Source organism: Chiloscyllium plagiosum, chromosome 6 (assembly GCF_004010195.1).
Source record: "Chiloscyllium plagiosum isolate BGI_BamShark_2017 chromosome 6, ASM401019v2, whole genome shotgun sequence".
In the NCBI taxonomy this organism is placed as follows: Eukaryota; Metazoa; Chordata; class Chondrichthyes; order Orectolobiformes; family Hemiscylliidae; genus Chiloscyllium; species Chiloscyllium plagiosum.
The window spans coordinates 73,676,411-73,697,414 of NC_057715.1; the positions used below are offsets into that span (position 1 = coordinate 73,676,411).

A 21,004-nucleotide genomic window follows, 5' to 3' on the forward strand; every position below is an offset into this window, starting at 1 on the left:
GTTGGGGGGGATAGTGGCGGCGTTAGACAGGGTTTGGGGGTGGGCAGGGTGGGGAGTAAGGGAACCAGTGTTGGAGAGAGTGGGGGATAGGGCAGGCAGGGTGATGCTCTATTCACATCAATAAACGTCACCGTAGCCAAAGAAACACTGGCCTCACTGATGGACAAACCCAGGACACAAACACCTGATGGCTTCCTCAAACTAGTACACCTATGCCTCACATCTCACTTCACGTTCAACAACAAGACCTACAAAGAAGTCGGTGGACGCCTATGGGATCACCAGTATCAGGACTCTTAGCAGAAGCAGTCATGCAGAGGTTAGAATGAACCACCCCCAAACCCTGTCCAATGCCGCCACTGTCCCCCCCAACCCTGTACCACGCCACCACCATTCCCCCAAACCCAGACAACACCACCGACTCCCCCCAACCCCGTACAACCTCTGTCATCCACATAGCAGCCCAAGCTTTGGGTCTGCTATGTGGATGACACCTTTGTCAGCACAAAACGCAACAAATTAGAAGAAATCTGCAAACGAATAAACAACATCCTTTCTGGTATAAAGTTCACCTAAGTGGAAGAGAACAACAACAGACTCCTCTTCCGAGACATCATGGTAGTACGCGAAGCCAATGGAGAGCTGCAGACCAGTGTTTAAAGGAAAGCCACACACACTGACCAGATACTCAACTATAGGAGCAATCATCCCAACACTCAAACGGAACTGCATCAAGACATTATTTAAATGACCCACATCACACTGCAGCACCCAGGAACTAGGAGAGGCCGAGGAATAACACCTGTACAACATATTCAGGAACAATGGATACCCGATAAGCGCAGTCTGCCGATTCCTACACAACATATCTAAACAAGAGGACCCAACAGACTCAGCAATTCTAGCTACCCTGCCATACATTAAAGACATCTCGGAGATGACAACCACACTTGTCCAGCTCCTAGGCATCACGGTAGCCCACAAACCTACCACCATACTGAAACAGATCCTGTTTAATTTAATGGATCCTGTACCAACAACCAACAGAATGAAGATCACATATAAAATATCCTGCAAGGACTGCAACGAACAATACATTGGATAGACAGGCAGGAAACCTGCCACCTTGATACATGAGCACCAACTAGCCACCAAAAGACATAACCAACTATCACTGGTATCCATACATACAGACGATGAGGGACATCAGTTCGACTAGGAGAATACATCCATCTTGGGACAGGCTAAACAAAGACACCCATGTGAATTCCTAGAGGCCTGGCATTCAAACCGGAACACCATTAACAAACAAATGGACCACATTTACCAATCTCTCAGAAAACGAACGGAAAGTGATATCACCTACCATAACAGACCAAGACACACAATAGCAAGAGGGACAGAACACCAGCGCTTCATCGGAGGCTCACTGATGTTAGGATAAAGTGAGGACTGCAGATGCTGGAGATCAGACTCGAAAAGTATGGTGCTGGAAAAGCACAACCGGTCAGGCAGCATCTGAGGAGGAGGAGAGTTGACGGTTCAAGCATGAGCTCTTCATCATTCCTGAGCTCATGCTCGAAACCAGCTGTGCTCTTTCAGTACTGCACCTTTCGTCACTGATGTTACCTAGCATGGTGACAATGCCTGAGAATAAATCTACCAGCTCAACAAGCAAACATACAACCTGAGCTACAAATCTTCTCACAATCGCATAGACAACCTTCCTGACTGGTCAGAGTTTTTTGCTTTCTGTCTCCCTTTATCCTTGAATAGAGGAGTTATTTTTGCTATTTTCAAATCAAATGGGGCCTTCCATATACATATATGAATTCATAGCAGGAGTAGGCTATTCATTACCTCCAGCCTGTGCCACCAATCAATAAGATCATAGCTGATCCAATTATAATCTCAAATTAGCATTTCCTGCATACCCCAACAACTTTTCACACCCACATTCCTTTTTTACCTCTGCCTTAAGAATAATCAAGGTCTCTGCTTCCATGATCTTTGCAATGAGAAACCTTTGCTACAGCAATTCAATTTGTCTCAAAACGCTGCTTTACAACAATAGCAGAGTTTATTGGAACACAAGCATCTCATTTATCATTGAAAAGGTCACATAAGTTATTTGTCAATTGAATATTTGTATCACCAATGTGAATTACAAAAATTGCAAATGAAATAAATGCTAAGTACATCAGTGTATTTTTGTAAGGTCAAATTTCTAGTGTATGTCGTCAAATAACATGAATGCATTAAAGGTTAATTTAAAATGAAGTGGTTTGTCTGTTTTATATACGTGGGGAATAATTGATGCTGGTTAATCAAAAATGCCGGTGCCTTATTTTCATCCAGTCAAAGATCTTGTGTTGATATGGATGTTGCAATTTTGTGAGGAGTACAAGAGCAGAATGCTTGAATCTGGTGATTCGTGCAGAGGGAACATTGTGCTGCAGAACAGTGGACTGGGATAACAATTGCCTGAGAGTAATTCATTTTCCAAAGTTAGTTGGTTAGAGAAGCAGGCTGAAGGTTCACTTAAATATACTTACCCTGGCCCTGAATAAAAGATTATGGCCTAAAGGTGGAAGAGATCCACAGAATCCCTACAGTGTGAAAGCAGGCCATTCAGCCTAAAAAGTCCACACCAAACCTCCAAAAAGCATCTCACCCTGTAAGCCACGTGCCACCCCTATAATGCTTAGAATGTGAATACTGGGTAATGTGAAATATAACCAACTAGTCCAAACAGACGTTTAAATGGTCTTTTTCATTCTAAGAATCATTACGTGCCTGTTCCACCCAATTCAGGCATCGTCTAAATAGTCACATTCCCCAATTTCTTTTTCCTGTATTTCTGCAATTACTTACGTTCAGAGTATGTATTCTATTTAATAAAGTTCCTATTGAATCCATTTCTGGAAAATGTAATATAGATCACAACAACTTGCTACACTAAAAACAGCCTCTCCTGTAGTTCTTTTGTCAATACCTTAAGTTTGTGCCCACCTAGTTACCTACCCGCCTGTCAGTGGACACAATTTCTGCTTCTTTACCTTGTTCTATTAAAGATAAGTTTTCAATCCTAAATTTAACTCATTATGTCATTTGGTTGTTCTTAAGGTCACCTTGACAAATATGTGTTGCCTCGAGATTTCGATTTTCAACTCTGTATAACCAACACTACCAACGATTTAATATTTTCTTCTGTACTTGACTTTGCTTTCATTTCCAGGATTTTTTAAAAAAGATGCCACATTAACACCTGATGTATTTGTTTTTCCTATTTTGTACTTAACCTTATTTGGGGCTGTTGTAGTACTGTGATTATGTCTCCACATCTAAGCTGGGAGGCCTCAGTTTAGTTCCATTTGTTCCAGAGGTGTGTTATAACATAATATTCCTGGACCAGTTGGTTAAACTTGGCTGCCTTACTATCAGTTGGTTAAATATGGAGTCCAGCTGTTTTTATCAAGAGAGAGAATATAAATAAAAGTATTTTGTGAGCTCTTGTCATGTGTGTCCCAATGTTTTAGCTGTTGGGTATGGACAGTGGTCAGAGGACCAGTCACGAGCTTTCTACAATTCTAAGTCATTTGGGAAGGAATAAGGGAAAGTCATTGGACGGTGAAGGGATCATGACAAGAAAAACTAAACAAGATGAAACGTGACGTAGGAGCAATGTTGTCTAATGCTTGATCCTCACTTAGAGAATTGTTGTTTCCATCATACTGAGAGTTGTGGTCAGATTGTCAATCTTCACTGATCATCGTGGCACTTCTAGGAATTACAGGTTAATGTTCTGGACGATATTGTTGGCAAATCAGGAGGAAAAACATTGTTATGAAGGTGTAAGGGGCACTGTACCTTTAAGAGAGTGGAAAAGCTAGCAAGGGTTTAGAGGAGTACATAGTACCAGAAAATTTAAAATGTCACATTTGGTCGAACAGCTAGATTAGTTGGGTTAGCTGGATACAAAGCAATTTTAATTTCAACCAACCAATTTAAATTATGCCGCAAGATACCGAACTCCAATCAAGTTTGAATTTAGTATTTTGACAATATTCAAACCAATTAAATGATCCAATGCTTTGGGATATAAAACCAGGAAAAATTGAACAGTTGAGGGAGAACTGCCAAGCCACCAACATATACAGACTGCCCGCAGAACAGCTCTCCTAAAGGTGCCTTTATCTATCAACGACATGTGAAACAGAATCCCTAAGAAGAAAAGAAGACAGAGGAAAATACAGAGGACGCTCTGCAAGCTGACTGGTTTTGAAATGTGATTTTTATTTTGGTTAAATTGTAATCGGGATTTTTTTATCAGATCAGTATTGTGGAGGGAAAGGTAAAAGATAGATTAGAGAAAGGAGTTATAAATAGTTGTTAATTAATTATTCTCAGTTATACTTTTAAAAAATAAAGTTGTTAATTTTTACTTTATATAGTGACTTTTGGGATAGTTCTTTGCCTCTCAAATTTTCACAGATTGGTAAATCTGGAAGAGCATAGTGTAAATCTTTTGTGTTGATGGTTTAAATTAGTGGGGGTGGGGGTTTACCCTGTGTCGTAACAATTGTATTTTTCAACCTATTTCTAGACTTATACAAACACAGTTACTAGAGATGGTGGTAAAATGCAGAACAACTGGTGCAGTGATATTAAAACTGGAGATGGTGATGAAACCTGTAGAATCGTCAAAACAGAGTTGCAACCCTAACTCTGATGAGCCTGGTATCAGCTTAGCTGCTGACTATGTTATATGAAAGGGAAGAGAAACAGATTTGGTGACCATGTTCTGTAAACTTTAGCTACACCACACCAGGGCACTCCCAGTTTTGCTGGAAAAAGGGCTCTAATGTAGATTGCAAATAATTCTTTTTTCAATTTCTAATATGTGTTCTTTTGTTTGAAAACACCAAAAAAGAACTGACTTCAGCATAGGTTAACATCCAAGTTCTTTTAACTTGTTGACTAAATGTTGCATTTATTGAATGGAAGTATCTCTTCTCTGGAACTACTCTTGAATTCACTACTTGTTTTTATTGCTTGACTGCAGAATGCTGGTTCAGCTATGTCTATACGTTTACTGCAAGTGTCTGTGGAGATTTCTCAAGTTTATCCTCAGAAAAATAACAGGTAAATGTGAGCTGCAGAGAATCTGCTACAGCAGGAAACCTGGAGCTCAAAGGACATTGAAAATAGGTAGGTTTCAAAGATTTTTTTTCCCTTTCTACTAGTTAGCATTTGTTAACTGAGACAAAAGACACTGTCACCTCCATTTGTTCTGAAGTCATGTTTGTTCATGAATAATGTCTCTCTCACCCCCCCGAAGTATCTTGGTTTTTTTGCAGCTGAGTTATGCTTTGCATTTTCCATTGTGAAAACATTGCTACCACATAGTGCCTCCCTTCTGATAAGGAAACCTCATATAAAAGGAATTTTTAAGTTGTAAAATCCAGCTGGACTCCACTATTGTCTTTTAAATCTCAACTAATTGTATGCTTTGATTACCTAATGCATGTAAAAAAAAAATTGTCATCTGTCTACAGGTACAAATTGGCAGGTAGCCATTGTGTGTGTAAGTTAAAATGGTCTTTACCTGCAACCAAGGAAAAGTACACAGAGATTTGAGGGACACAATTTTATGTAGCCCTGTATGGGTTTTCACACTGAAAATCTTCCAAATGTTAGTTTTATGCTGATGTTCGTTCTGCAAAATGCCACCTGCTGCTCTGAACTGCCATTTCTTTTAATAGTTCACCTTTTCTCTTAAAGGTGCTGTTGCAATCTCTTCACATTTGGCCATCTTGCTGAATTCCTGGTCCTTATGTGTTCCCCAGTAAGCTACTTGCAGTAATTTTACACTGACCAATGCACAGTGACAATCTTGAACAAAAAATAGATCAGGTTCTCTGCAGATATTTTTGACAAATATGTGACTTGCTAAGTTGATATTTTGAATGCAAATTAGGAAACATGGCTATAACATTAGAATTGTGAAGGAGATAGAAAGTGAAGTAGTCAATCCAAAACCGGAGCAGTACACCAAAGTAACGGAAGCTAAGAAGGTATGAGGGATGAGGTGGTTACAACAGACTGGGTTAGTTTAGTGAGGTAAAAACAATGACTGCAGATGCTGGAAACCAGATTCTGGATTAGTGGTGCTGGAAGAGCACAGCTGTTCAGGCAGCATCCAAGAAACAGCGAAATCGACGTTTCGGGCAAAAGCCCTTCATCAGGAATAAAGGCAGAGAGCCTGAAGCGTGGAGAGATAAGCTAGGGGAGGGGGGGGGTGGGGAGAAAGTAGCATAGAGTACAATAGGTGAGAGGGGGAGGGGATAAAGGTGATAGGTCAGGGAGGAGGGTGGAATGGATAGGTGGAAAAGGAGCTAGGCAGGTCGACATTGATGCCCTGGGGTTGAAGTGTTCCGAGGCGGAAGATGAGGCGTTCTTCCTCCAGGCATCTGGTGGTGAGGGAGCGGCGGTGAAGGAGGCCCAGGACCTCCATGTCCTCGGCAGTGTGGGAGGGGGAGTTGAAATGTTGGGCCATGGGGCGGTGTGGTTGATTGGTGCGGGTGTCCCGGAGATGTTCCCTAAAGCACTCTGCTAGGAGGCGCCCAGTCTCCCCAATGTAGAGTAGACCACATCAGGAGCAACGGATACAATAAATGATATTAGTGGATGTGCAGGTAAAACTTTGATGGATGTGGAAACAGACATGATATTTGATAGACAATGGCTAATACTAAGGATCAAATGTTCACTTTGCAACTGTTGTCCACCACAGGAAAAGTTGCTGAACTCTTGCTTACAAAAGAAATAAAAGATGGACTTAAATCCAAAGACAAAGCCCACGTTGCTAGAGAAAGTGACAAGTCTGAGGTCTGGATGCATTTTAGAATTCAGGAAAGGAGAAACAAGAGGTTGATGAAGAGGAGTACAAGAAATATAGCTCTTCGAGTCCGCTTTTATAAATATATAAAAAGAAAAAGATTAATGAAGACAAATGTAGCCCTAAATAAAAGCAAACTACCGCAGATGTCGGCAGTCTGAAACAAACATTGAATGCAGGAGAAACTTAGCAGGTCATCTGCGGAGGGAGAAACAGAGTTAATGTTTTGAGATCAGTATGACTCTTCAGAGATGGACGTCCTTGAAGATCTAAAACAGGATAATTAATAGCAGAGAGCAAGGAAATGGCAGAGCAGTTAAACAACTAATTTAGTGCTTTCCAGAAGAATATATGCTTTTCCAGAAAAGCTAGGGAAACAAGAGTCTATGGGGAGGAGGAATTCAAGGAGATTAGTATCATAAAAAATAAAGTGCTCGTGAAACTGATGGGACTATTAGCTGATAAATCCCCAGGCCCTGATAATCTACATTTAAGATACTAAAAGAAGGTTGTCACCTTCCAATGTTCTATACATTCTGAAACAGTCCTGACAGACTGGAAGCTGGCAAATGTAACTGCACTATTTTTAAAAAAAAAGAGGGAGGGGAAAATAAGGAATTACAGCATGATGTGCCTAACGTCATCAGTAGAGAAAATAATTTCAATGACACTTAGAAAATAGAACACAATTACACACAGTCACTGTGGATTTATGAAAGGGAAATTAATTTTGACAAATGTACTGGAGATTTTTGAGGACATAACTAGAAGAAGATGAGAGAGAACTAGTGTGGTGTATTTGGATTTTCAGAAAGCTTTTGATAAACTCGCAGAAAAAGTCAGGATGCAAAGTCAAAGTGTTTAGGATTGGCATGGTTTGAGAATTGGTTAACAGACTGGAAATAAAGTAGGAATAAATTTGGTTTTTTGGAGTGGAAGGTAGTGACAAGTGGAGTACCAGATGAATCAGCCCCAGATATTCACAGTTTAAATCAATGTTATTTCATGTGGCAATCAAATGTAATACTGCCAAATTTGCTAAAAATACATAACTATGTGGAATTGAAATTGTGTGGTGAGGAGGACATATGTAGAATATATGGAATCTCTACAGTGCAGAAGAGACTGCACCAACCCTCCAAAGAATATCCCATCCTATCCCCGTAACTCTGCATTTCTCATGGCAAATCCACCTAACCTGCACATCTTTGGACTGTGGGAGGAAACCGAAGGAATCCCAGGCAGGCATGGGAGCATGTGCAATCTCCACACAGACAGTCGCCTGAGGGTGGAATCAATCTAAGGTACCCTGGGAGTTTGAGGCAATAGTATTAATCACTGAGCCACCATGCCACCCAAAGGGCCTTCATAGTGATTTCAGCAAGTTAAGTGAGCAAATGTGTGGCTATTGCATACACTAATGGATAAATGTGAAATTGTTCACTTGGTAGGAAAAACAATGTCAGAGTATAAGTTAAATGGTGATAGTTTGGGAAATTTCAATAGACAGAGGGATCTAGATATCCATGTTCCCAAGCAGTTGGGAAAGCAAATGGTATGGTGAATGTCATTGCAAGAGGGTTTGAGTACTAGAACAAGGATGCTTTACTGCAGTTATACAGGGTCTTGGTGAGACCATACCTAGAGTATTATGTACAGTTTAGTCTCCTTACCAAAGTTAAGATATATATTTGCCGTAGGAGGAGTGAAATGAATCTACACCAGACTGACTCCTGGGACATAGGTTTGTTGAATGAGGAGAGTTGGGTCAACTGGGCCTGTATTCACTTGAGTTTGGAAGAGTGAGAGGGGTTTGTTTTAAAACAGACAAAACTCTGGCTGGTCGACATGATGGATGCTGGGTGATTCAGAACAAGGATTCATGGTCTCAGGATACGTGGTAGGCCATTTCATACTGCGACAAGATAAAATGTCCTCACTAATGTTGGTGAATTTGTGGAATTCTCTACTACAAAAAGCTGTGGAGGTGAAGTCACTGAATATGTTTCAGAGAAATTAGCTGAAAAGTGTCAAAGGGCATGTGGAGAGAGCAGGCGTGTGTCATTGAGATAGAAAATTAGACACGATAATGTTGAATGGCAGAGCAAGCTCAATGTACTAAATAGCCTACTAATATTTCTTAGGTTTATATATTTATGCCCACATTGTTCTCCCTATAATGTCTTGACACTACTTTAATCAATTTATTGAATGTAATACACCAAATTTGATGGGGGAAAGAATAAATCATAAAAATAAACAGAATTTCTCAAATATTCAATATTTTTAAGCTTATTGTGTCATCATTTTTCATTTTCAAAAATGATCCAGCTCTAGTGGCAGGACAAATTGCATTTGAAGAAGACTAATAAATAGACCTGGAATGAAGTGCAATGAATGATCTGTTTGCTCCATGTGTTTTCAGTCAAGAGCATTTAAAATTGCAGAAGCGTATACAGAAATTGCAAAAAAAGTTTGTACTTTTGAATAATGTTTGAAACGTTTTTTTCAGGAAAGTTTTTTTTGCTATCTTGCTAAACCTATTTGAAAAAGGAAAAAACACTCGGATTTTAAGATTTACAAATTTTGCCATACACACTAGGCAGCAGTGAATGTGCAAAACAGCAATCTTGCATGACACCATCTGTCACTGGCTGTTTAAAATGGGCTGTGTGATGATGAAGAACTCTCTCATCTGAAAATCATGGCTAAAACTGTAGATTTGAGTGGAAGTTAAAACAGGTAATATATCATTAAATTATGCCTGCGTACAATACCTGTCACTTTTTTTATAATTAATTCTACAACAAAAAATCCCTGTGTTAGTTTTGTTATTCTAAGGTTTCTAGGAATCTTTGATAAACGTTAGTTGAAAATGAGGAAAACCTCTGAAGAATTCCTTGGAAATCTTCATCAATCCAACTAAAACACTTTGTGTACAAGGCCTATAACATCATAAATATAATCCATTATGTACCTTGTCTAAGAGAGCTTCGTTTATGAAAGTTGGCTGCTAACTCTTCCTACTTGTGCCCACACCTCCCCCCTCACCTCCCTCCAAGGCCCCAATGGATCCTTTCATATCCGTTGCAAATTCACCTGCACCTCCACACACATCATTTACTGTATCCGGTGCACCCGATGTGGTCTTCTCTACATTGGGGAGACAGGCCGCCTACTTGCGGAACGTTTCAGGGAACACCTCTGGGACACCCGCACCAACCAACCCAACCGCCCCATGACTGAACACTTTAATTCCCCCTCCCTCTCCACCCAAAGACATGCAAGTCCTTGGCCTCCTCCATCACCAGACCCTGGCCATATGATGCCTGGAGGAAAAGCGCCTCATCTTCTGCCTAGGAACCCTCCAACCACATGGGATGAATGTAGATTTCTCCAGCTTCCTCATTTCCTCTCTCCCCACCTTATCTCAGTCCCAACCCTCGGATTCAGCACCGCCCTCTTGACCTGCAATCTTTTTTCCGACCTCTCCGCCCCCACCCCCTCTCCGGCCTATCACCCTCACCCTCACCTCCTTCCACCTATCGTATTCCCAGAGCCCCTCCCCCAAATTCCCTCCCCCCTACCTTTTATCTCAGCCCGCTTGGCACACCAGCCTCATTCCTGAAGAAGGGCTTATGCCCAAAACGTCTATTCTCCTGCTCCTCAGATGCTGCCTGGCCTGCTGTGTTTTTCCAGTACCACACTTTTCAACTCTGGTCTCCAGCATCTGCAGTCCTCACTTTCTCCCTGCTAACTCTTCCTACTTGGCAAGTCTTCTGGCACAGTGACAACCTGAAATATCTGTCTGAACAGAATATCTATGACTGTAATGTGCCGGTGATTGTCAAATGACTGAGATCACACAAAGCTGTGCAAAGGAATCTGGGATATAGAAGTAGGCGCACCTGAATTTGTGATGACCGAAAACTTATTTTATAACGTGCATTGAATTTAAATTAAATTCTAATATTAGTGTTTTGCATAAATAATGGCAATCAACTTGGCTTTCTTGTTGGGTCTGTTAAGTTGGCAAGTATTAAGAGAAGGAAGACAGTGCTTCCATGGTCAAATCAAATCCAGCAGCAACAGCGTTCTAAAATTTTGATTGTAAAATTAATCTAGTTTGAGTGTTACAAGAAAATGTGAGTTTTGAAAATGTAAGTATAAATTGCAATGAAAGCATGAGAGCAGATTAAAGCAAATATGTTACTAAACATGGATAATAAAATGAAAGGCAGTCTAATCTAAGTGCTGTGAAACTTGGGCTCTACATTCCAGCTCAGCATGAGTTGTAACTACACTAATTGCATTGTAGAATAACTTGATTTCTTTATTTTCTTTCCAGAGGCGTCATTAAAGTCGTCCAGGAATGAAGTAAGTAAAATATTTTAGCATTCCATCCATAATTATTAATTTGTAAGAGTATGAGTAGGAAGTCAGAGCAGGGTCTGGAGTTGCATGATCAACCACGATCATATTAAATGGCAGAGCAGGCTCAAAGGGCTGAATGGCCTAGTCCTCCTATTTTTTGTCTTTCTATGTTCAAATTTGTGCTGCAAGGCCAATATATCAGTCTTAAGGTGCAATACCGATTGCTTTGTGAGGTCTGAACAATGCTTTGTATACCTTAAGTGTGACTTCTATCCCCTTTATAATGTTGTCCTTTAGCTATGAAAGTTATATTGCATTAGCTTTTCTGATTACTCACTGTGCCAGTTCTGGTTTTAAACAATCTATTTGTATACCTGTACCATACCCAAATTTCATCAGCTCTTTTTGGACCCCCTCTGTTTCTAGCTTTCTACTATTTAGAAATTATACTATGTAGATTGCTATTAGATCCTAAATAGATAACCTCACATTTTAAAATCCATTTTCCACAGTTTTCTTTTCTATTCAATTAATTGATCAGTATCTCTTAGCAGGTTTACACTGTCACATATACTGTTTACTGAGTACAATAGCACAAAGGATTATGGGAATCGGATGGGTAAAAGGCATTAATGTGTTTGATAAACCATGCTACTGAATGATGGCATAGAGTCAATAGGCTACTTAGCCTATTCCTGTTCCTATGTTCCAATGATGCTTGGAACAGCACCTAGTCTTGTCATACAAAGTTTTTTTTTAATCCGACCATCTAAGTTATTAAGGAATACAATGACTAGTTGAGGCCCTGACATACATTCTGGTGGGACATCACCGGTCACATCCTGCCAGTGTCCCTACTCATTGGTATAATGCCAGGAAACAATTTGCTTACCAAGTTAGCAATGCAGCTTCAATCCTGTGAGTTTCATTTTCAGTCAATAGTTTGTTATTAATACCCACTACAAGTCCCTTTAAATAATATCCACAAACATTCCTGAGTTTTTTCACTCTTAATTGTTTTTGAAAAAGGCAAAAGAAGTTCGGTCATGTGAATATTTTAATGGAATAAAGTCATAACATCGTTAATGTCTCAACTAAACTGTTGCAATAAACTCCCCCAGCAGTGATTTTCTGTCTATCATGGACTACATATTGGGAGTTCCCATTTAAAGTCAATTTACTTAAAGTTATTTTACTTTAAAGTTGCTAATAAAATAGGGACAATATACTTAAGATTGTTTCCTACCTGTGTGGCTCTTAAGAACTTTAACCATGCTTCTTCTCCCATACTCAGTTCCCACTGACCTTCCTCTTGTTCCTGCTACTGCTCCCAATCCCACTTTATCATGCTCCTGTCCTTTAATATCTAAAACTGTAAAGTTCTAACTTTACAGTGTCAGCTCTTTCTGCTACCTTGTATTCTGAATCTAGAATGAAGTTCTGGGCTATATCTAGTGCTGAGAAACATCCTAAAGTACCAAACTGTACAATGTTGATTTTTGACCCCTTGATTATATCAAAAATATTTACATATGCTAAGAGAAATTGCAACAACATAACAGGAGATAAATGCTATCACTTATATGGTCTTCATTTATCACTTTGCTGGCTGCCTATTTGCTAGCTTTCTTATTTATACTGGTATTTATGCTCTCAAATCCATCTTATCTCTGCTTACAGTTTGCTCATATTTATTGTCATACACTGTTAATACTTGTTATACATGAATTTGCTGGATTATCCTATCTGGATACTTTCAGGCTGAACCTAAACCTAAACAGACTTGGCAGTTTAGTGAACGATTAACTCTGGTAGATTCATTTTTTTTCTAATTGATGGAGTTGATTGTTAAATTCACCCATCAGAAAGTGGCCTTTTCCAAAATTCCATGGGTCAAGAATTTCAAAACATTAATAATTTTGAGAGAATTAGTGAATGAAAATACTGTTAGTAAAGTCTTAGTCAGATAGCTGGAATCTTTTAGTAAATTTTGACACTGCATAGAGTCACAGAGTTGTAAAGCATGAAAACTGACTCTTCAGTCCAACTCGCTCCTGCCAACCAGATATCCTAATTTAATCTAATCACATTTGCTAACATTTGGCCCAGATCTCTCTCGATCCTTCCTATTCGTGTGCCTATCCAGAATCCTTTTAAATGTTGTAATTGTACCTGCCTTGTCCATTTCCTTTGGCAGCTAATTCTATACACGCACCACTCTCTGCAAGAAAAAGTTGTCCTTTAGGTCCCTTTTAAATTTTTCCCCTCTCGTGGACTCTGTTATCCTGGGAAGAAAATCTTGGCTATTCACCCTAACTGTGCTCATAATGATTTTATAAACCTCTGTAAGGTCACCCCTCAGCCTCCGCTCCAGGGAAAATAGTCCCAATGTATTCAGCCACTCCCAATAGCTCAAACCCTCCATTCCTGGCAACATTCTTGTAAATTTTTTCTGCATCCTTTCAAGTTTAACAACATCTTTCTTATAGCAGGGAGACCAGAATTGAATGTAGTATTCCAAAAGCAGCCTGACTAATGCCCTCTAATAACCGCAACACGACATCCCAACTCCTATGCTCAATGCACTGATTAATAAAGGCAAATGCACCAAACATCACCTTCAGTACCCTGTCTACCTGTAACTCCCTGATTTGCCCAATCAAAATGCAACACCTCACATTTATCTAAATTGAATCCCATCTGTTACTCCTCAGCCCATCAAGGTCCAGTTGTACTCTGAAATCACCTTCTTCACTGCCACTTCACCACCAAGTTTGGTGTCATCTGCAAACTTACGAACCATTCCTCCTATATTTACATACAAATCATTTATGTAGGTAACAAAAAGCAGTGGACCAAGCACAGATCTTTGCGGCCTCTAATCCAAAAAAACCCTCCACCATCACCCTCAGACTCCTGCCTTCAAGCTAATCTTGTATCCAAACGGCTAGTCCTCCCTGGATTTCTTGTAATCTAATTTCCCTAAGTAGTCTACCGACAGAATCTTGTCGAAGACCATTTGACAATGTCCATTGCTCTGCCCTCATCAATTTTCTTTGTTACTTATTTAAAAAACTCAATCAAGTTAGTGAGACAAGACCTTCAAGCACACAGCCATGCTGACTACCCCTAATCAGTCCTTGTCTTTCCAAATACATATAGATTCTGTCCCTCAGAATCACCAACAACTTATCAATCATTGATGTCTGGTTCACTGATCTATAATTCCCTGGCTTTTCCTTACCACCTTTTTTTAAATAGTGGCACCATATTAGCCAACCTCCAGTCTTCTAGCACCTCACCCATGGCTAACGATGATACTAATATCTCAGGAAAGAGCCCAGCAATTACTTCCCTAGCTTCCCATAAAGTTCTGGAATACACCTGATCAGGTCCCAGGCATTTATCTACTTCCATGCATTTTAAGACGTCCAGCACCATCACCTCTCTAAAATGGACACTTTTCAAAATATCACTCTTCAATTCTCCAAGTTCTCTATCTTCATATCCTACTCCACAGTAAATACTGATGCGAAATACTTATTTAGTATCTTACCCATCTCCTGTAGTTCCACACATAGACGGCCTTGTTGATCTTTGGGAGCCCTATTCTCTCCCTGGTTACTCTTTTGACCTAATGTATTTGTAGAATCTCTTTGGATTCTCCTTAACCCTATTTGCCAAAGCTACTTCATTGCTCCTTTTTGCCCTCCTCATTTCCCTCTTGAGTATACTCCTACTGCCCTTATACTCCTTGAGGGATTCATTCAATCGCAGCTGTCTATACCTGCCATATGCCTCCTTTTTCTTGACTAGAGCCTTAAATTCTCTAATTATCCAGCTTTCTCTACACCTGCCAGCCTTGCCCTTCACAATAACAGGAAGATACTGCCTCTGGACACTCATCTCATTTTTGAAGGTCTCCAACTTTTCGATCGTCCCTTTACCTGTCAATAGTCTCTTCCAATCAACCTTTGAAAGTTCCCACCTAATACTGTCAAAATTGGCCTTACTGCAATTTAAACTTTAACTTTTAGGTCCGGTCTATCCTTTTCCATTACAATTTTAAAATTAACAATTATGAATCACTGGCCCCAAAGTGCTCCCCACTGACACCACAGTCACTTGCCCTGCCTTATTTCCAAAGAGAAGGGTTAAGTTTTGCTCCTTCTCTGGTAGGTACATCCACATACTGAATTTTAAAAAATATTTTGTACACACTTAACAAATTTCTCCCCATCCAAGCCCTTAACTCTATGGCAGTCCCAGTCTATGTTTGGACAGTTGAAATCCCCAATCATTACAACCCTATCATTCTTACAGATATCTGAATCTCCTGACAAATTTGCTCCTCAATTTCCTACTGACTACTGGGGGGCCTATAATACAATCCCATGAGGTGATCATTCCTTTTTTATTTCTCAGTTGCACCCAAATAAGTTCACTGAATGCACTCCCAGCAATATCCTCCCCAAGTACAGCCGTAATGTTTGCCCTAACTAAATACACCACTTACCCCTCTTTTCTCACTTCCCTTTCTATCCTTCTTATAGCATCTATACCCTGGAACACTAAGCTGCCAGTCTTGCCCTTTCCTGAGCCACGTTTGTGTAATAGCTGTGATATCCCAGTCCCATATTCCCAACCATGCCCTAAGTTCATCTGCCTTACCTGTCAGGTCTCTGCTTTGTTATTATTCACTTGTGGAACGTGCACTTCGCTGGCTGGCCAACATTTATTGTCTGTCCATAATTGTCCTTGAGAAGGTGGTGGTGAGCTGCAGTCCACCTGCTGTGGGTTGACCCACAATGCTATTAGGGAGGGAATTCTAGGATTTTGACCCAGCAACATTGAAGAAATGGTGATATATTTCCAAGTCAGGATGGTGAGTAACTTGAAGAGAAATTGACGGTGGTGGTCATACCATGTATCTACTGTTCTTGTCATTCTAGCTGGAAGTGGTCATGGATTTGGAAGGTGCTGTCTGAGAATCTTTGGTGAATTTCTGCAGTGCGTCTTGTAGATAGTACACATGCTGTTACTGAGTGTCGCTAGTGGAGAGAGGGGATGCTTGTGGGTGTAGACTGAATGGGCAGCTTTGTCCTGGAAGGTTTCAAAGCTTCTTGAGCATTGTTGGAACTGCACTTATCCAGGCTAGTGGGGTATATTCCATCACACTCCTAACTTGAACCTTGTTGATGGTGGATGGGCTTTAAGGAGTCAGGAGGTGAGTTACTGCTGCAGTATTCCTAGATTCTGACCTGCTTTTGCAGCCACTATGTATATATGGTGAGTTGAGTTGAGTTTCTTGTGAATGATACCCCCGCCCCCAGGATGTTGATGGTGAGGGATTCAAGACCAGTAACATCATTGAATGTCAAGGGACTGTGGTTAGATTGTCTCTTATTGGTGATGGCATTGAAATAAATGTGCTTTAATGTATCAATCCAACCTCGTCCTCTACTTTGCTGTTGCCTGCCTTGACCATTTGACTTGTTATTGTTTTCAATTGTCTCAGCCTCCGTTATCCACCGTCCCACCACACCCGCACTACTTTAAAGCCTCCCAAGTAGCACTAGTGAATCTCCCTGCCAGGAAATTGGTCCTCTTTCAATTCAGGTGCAACCCGTCCTTCTTATACAAGTCACATCTACCCCAAAGAGTTTCCAGTAACCCAAAAATGTCTCCTGAACGGGGAGCGGACTTAGGGTTCCCAACTAAACACACTTCCTCCAGGAGTCATATTTAATTCTATTCTATTAGTCAAATCTTTATTCACAATTGATGCGAGCTGGCAGCATAAACATTAATTTTGAAAAATCATTCAATTTTGACATTTGTACCCCACTAAAATCAATAGCTTGTTTAATCAATTTTGAAGTATTTTTTGTTTGACTAATAATTTGTGTCTTATTGGTTGTACATGTTCAATCTATTCTGTTTCTTTCTGGCAGCTACTCCAGTCTGCTGTGACAACCCATGTAGACGATGTTGAAAGGACAGTCGATAACATCATGCAACTGAAAAATATTAATCATGATACCAATCCACAGTAATGGAATTTAAATTTTACATTGTGAATTTTCAATGATCTTTTAACAGTGTCATAGAGGTAATAGGAAAGTCTTACTGCAACTGTACAAGGTGCTGGTGAGACCACATGTGGAGTACTGTGAACAGTTTTAAGAAAATGTATAATTTCATTGGAGGCAGTCCAGAGAAGGTTCATTAAGATGATCCCTAATATGGAGGGATTGCCTTATGAGCAAAGATTAAACAGGTTTGGATGCTATTTGGTTTAGAAGAATGAAAGTGGTCTCATTGAAATGTATAGGATTCTTAAGGGGCTTAACAGGGAAAATGTTGAGAGGATGCTTCCCCTCATGGGCGAGTCTAGGACCAAAGGGTATAACCTCAGAAGTAAGACCACCAATTTAAGACTGAGACGAGGAGGAATTTCTTCACTGAAGGTTGAGAGTCTTGGAACTCCTTATAGACTGCTCAGACACACACCTTGTGTACATTTAAAGATGCAATAGATTCTTGATGAGTAGGGGAATCAAGGGTAACAGGAGAGTAGAGATAAGGAATGACACATCAGTCATGATCCTAATGAATGGTGGAGCAGGGTTATGGGGCCAAATGGCCTACTCCTGTTTCTGTTTCTTATAGTCTTTAAATTCACATGCATGATATACACCATTGACAATTGTTGTGCACCCAGTTCCATGCAATCTGTCTTTGAATATTACTTTCAGGGAAAGTGGATCTATCCAGGTCTGAATTTCGTAACATAATTATTCAACACTGAACATGAAAATTTACTGCATGCAAGCAGTCTTCAATTTGCGGATGAATTTTGAAGGACTTATGCCAATTCTGTTTTCACATGAACATAGTAAATCTGTTTACTGGAAAATGATGCAACCTCAGTCTTACAAAATGAATGGTTACCCAAAGAAGCTAATGGTGGCCTTGAAGGGGCAGATATTTTCCCATAGCTCCAATTTAGGATGAGGCTTTTTTTTCAAAATACTCTTGATAAAAACTTAATGTTTAATAAGTGATTTATAGTTTCAAAAGCAGTATTGTATTAGTCAATCTCATGCCATTGTATGCGGATAATCAAAAGCAATTTAAATTTCCATGTTCAAACAGTATTGCACATTGGGGAGGTGGAGGACGCATTTGGGAAGATGAGAGTGGGTGGAGGAGAGAGGAGGGATGGAAGGAGGAGGGAAGTAAAAGGAACAGAGAGAAAAGTGGAAAGGGAAAGAGGGGAATAATGAATTTATAGCTCTGTTATTATAAACAGTTGAATAGAATATATCTGTATATATTAATTGATCTAATTAATAAGCTTTTCCAATCAGTTACTGTTGGAAGCAAAGTCTAATTCCCTTTTAGAGGTGTCTTTTGACTCTGTGCTACCGGTGTAAGTGACTTAAGATAAATATTAAAGGCCAACTGAACCACAAAGGGCATCACTAGCCACCAAGCTAAATCGATACAAGTGTTCCCTTTTCCCGCATGTACCTGCTTATAGCAATCTCAGGTTAGCTATTGGGCTGAACGTGTTCCCTTCTGCAAGCAAGGCCACTGAAACTTTGGCTTCATTTTAATCTCACTCTCCTGTCAGATCCTGTACCTCTGCTTCAAGAGGATGGAGGGGTAAATTCAACTGCATTGAGCTTTGAGACATCTGGCAAATTGATGTAGAATTGTCCTCATTTGTGATGGACAAGAAATTATGAGGGAACTAAAATCTTAAATCAAGATCTCGCTGCCATAATAATAGTGCCAGTCAAGGCGACTGAAGCCACTGAAGGCAGCTGGGTCACATGTAAGAAGCACATTTGTGACCTCATGACAAAATTGGTGGCACAATGTAGCATAACATCAAGCTAGAGAGAATATTGCACTGATTTCTGCCAAGGCATAACAAAGGAAATAAATAGTATATGTAAATAATATTTGTTTCTCAATATAAATGAACTGAAATTTCTAATTTATTCTGTCAAGGTTTGGGATTTCTCTGCAAGCCTGTCTCCTACAGATTGTAGGATATAGAAGATTGATTGCAGACGTTGAAAGACTCCGCAGAGATCAGTATGATTCAGAAAATCCAAACCATGAAGAAACTCTATTGAAGGTCAGTGTACAGAGAAACTGCATATTCTACTGTAATGTTTCTTTTCCTCTGCCATACAGTAGGAGAAAGTGATGACTGCAGATGCTGGAGATCAGAGCTGAAAATGTGTTGCTGGAAAAGTGCAGCAGGTCAGGCAGCATCCAAGGAGCAGGAGAATCGACGTTTCGGGCATGAGCCCTTCTTCAGGAATGAGGAAAGTGTGCCAAGCAGGCTAAGATAAAAGGTAGGGAGGAGGGACTTGGGGGAGGAGCGTTGGAAATGCGATAGGTGGAAAGAGGTTAAGGTGAGGGTGACAGACCAGAGTGGGGGTGGGGGCGGAGAGGTCAGCAAGAAGATTGTAGGTTAGGAAGGTGGTGCTGAGTGAGGGTTGGGACTGAGACAAGGTGGGGGGAGGGGAAATGAGGAAACTGAAGAAATCTGAGTTCATCCCTTGTGGTTGGAGGGTTCCTAGTCGGAAGATGAGGCACTTTTCCTCCAGCCATCGTGTTGCTATGGTCTGGCGATGGAGGAGCCCAAGGACCTGCATGTCCTTGGTGGAGTGGGAGGGGGAGTTGAAATGGTGGTTCGGTTGGTTGGTCCGGGTGTCCCAGAGGTGTTCTCTGAAATGTTCCGCAAGTAGGCGGCCTGTCTTCCCAATGTAGAGGAGGCCACATCGGGTGCAGTGGATGCAGTAAATGATGTGTGTGGAGGTGCAGGTGAATTTGTGGCGGATATGGAAGGATCCCTTGGGGCCTTGGAGGGAAGTAAGGGGGGGAGGTGTGGGCACAAGGTTTGCATTTCTTGCGGTTGCAGGGGAAGGTGCCGGGAGTGGAGGTTGGGTTGATGAGGGAGTCACGGAGGGAGTGGTCTTTTCGGAACGCTGATAGGGGAGGGGAGGGAAATAAATCCCTGGTGGTGGGGTCCGTTTGGAGGTGGCAGAAATGTTGACGGGTGATACGATGTATATGGAAGTTCCCCTGCAACCGCAAGAAATGCAACCCCACCACCAGGGATATATTTCCCTCCCCTCCCCTATCAGCATTCCGAAAAGACCATTCCCTCCGTGACTCCCTCATCAGGTCCAGACCCCCACCAACCCAAACTCCACTCCTGGCACCTTCCCCTGCCACCTCAAGAAATGCAAATGTGCTCCCAGGAGGAGGTTGAACAGTTTATCCACTTTACCAACACCTTCCATCCTGACCTCAAATTTACCTAGACCGTCTCAGACTCCTCCCTCCCCTTCCTAGACCTCTCCATTTCTATCTCGGGCGACCGGATCAACACGGACATTTACTATAAACCGACCGACTCCCACAGCTACCTAGACTACACGTCCTCCCACCCTGCCCCCTGTAAAAACGCCATCCCATATTCCCATATTCCCAATTCCTTCGTCTCCGCCGCATCTGCTCCCAGTAGGACCAGTTCCAATACCGTACAACCCAGATGGCCTCCTTCTTCAAAGACCGCAATATCCCCCCAGACGTGATCGACGATGCTCTCCACCGCATCTCCTCCACTTCCCGCTCCTCTGCCCCTCCAATCGCCACCAGGACAGAACCCCACTGGTCCTCACCTACCACCCCATCAAACTC

The 21,004-nt window shown here is 41.1% G+C and overlaps 1 protein-coding gene across 2 annotated transcripts in view; it reads left to right on the forward strand.

Annotated features, from left to right (window-relative positions):
• Nucleotides 1-21,004, forward strand: part of elmod1 (ELMO/CED-12 domain containing 1) — a 78,901-nt gene that overhangs the window by 6,749 nt on the left and 51,148 nt on the right. For both annotated transcript variants that reach the window (XM_043691835.1, XM_043691836.1), the window contains exons 2-5: nucleotides 5,066-5,211; nucleotides 11,250-11,278; nucleotides 17,230-17,327; nucleotides 19,298-19,427. In XM_043691835.1, coding sequence (XP_043547770.1) covers nucleotides 5,067-5,211; nucleotides 11,250-11,278; nucleotides 17,230-17,327; nucleotides 19,298-19,427 — 402 coding nt within the window. In that variant the 5' untranslated portion in view covers nucleotide 5,066. The remainder of the gene's footprint in view (nucleotides 1-5,065; nucleotides 5,212-11,249; nucleotides 11,279-17,229; nucleotides 17,328-19,297; nucleotides 19,428-21,004) is intronic.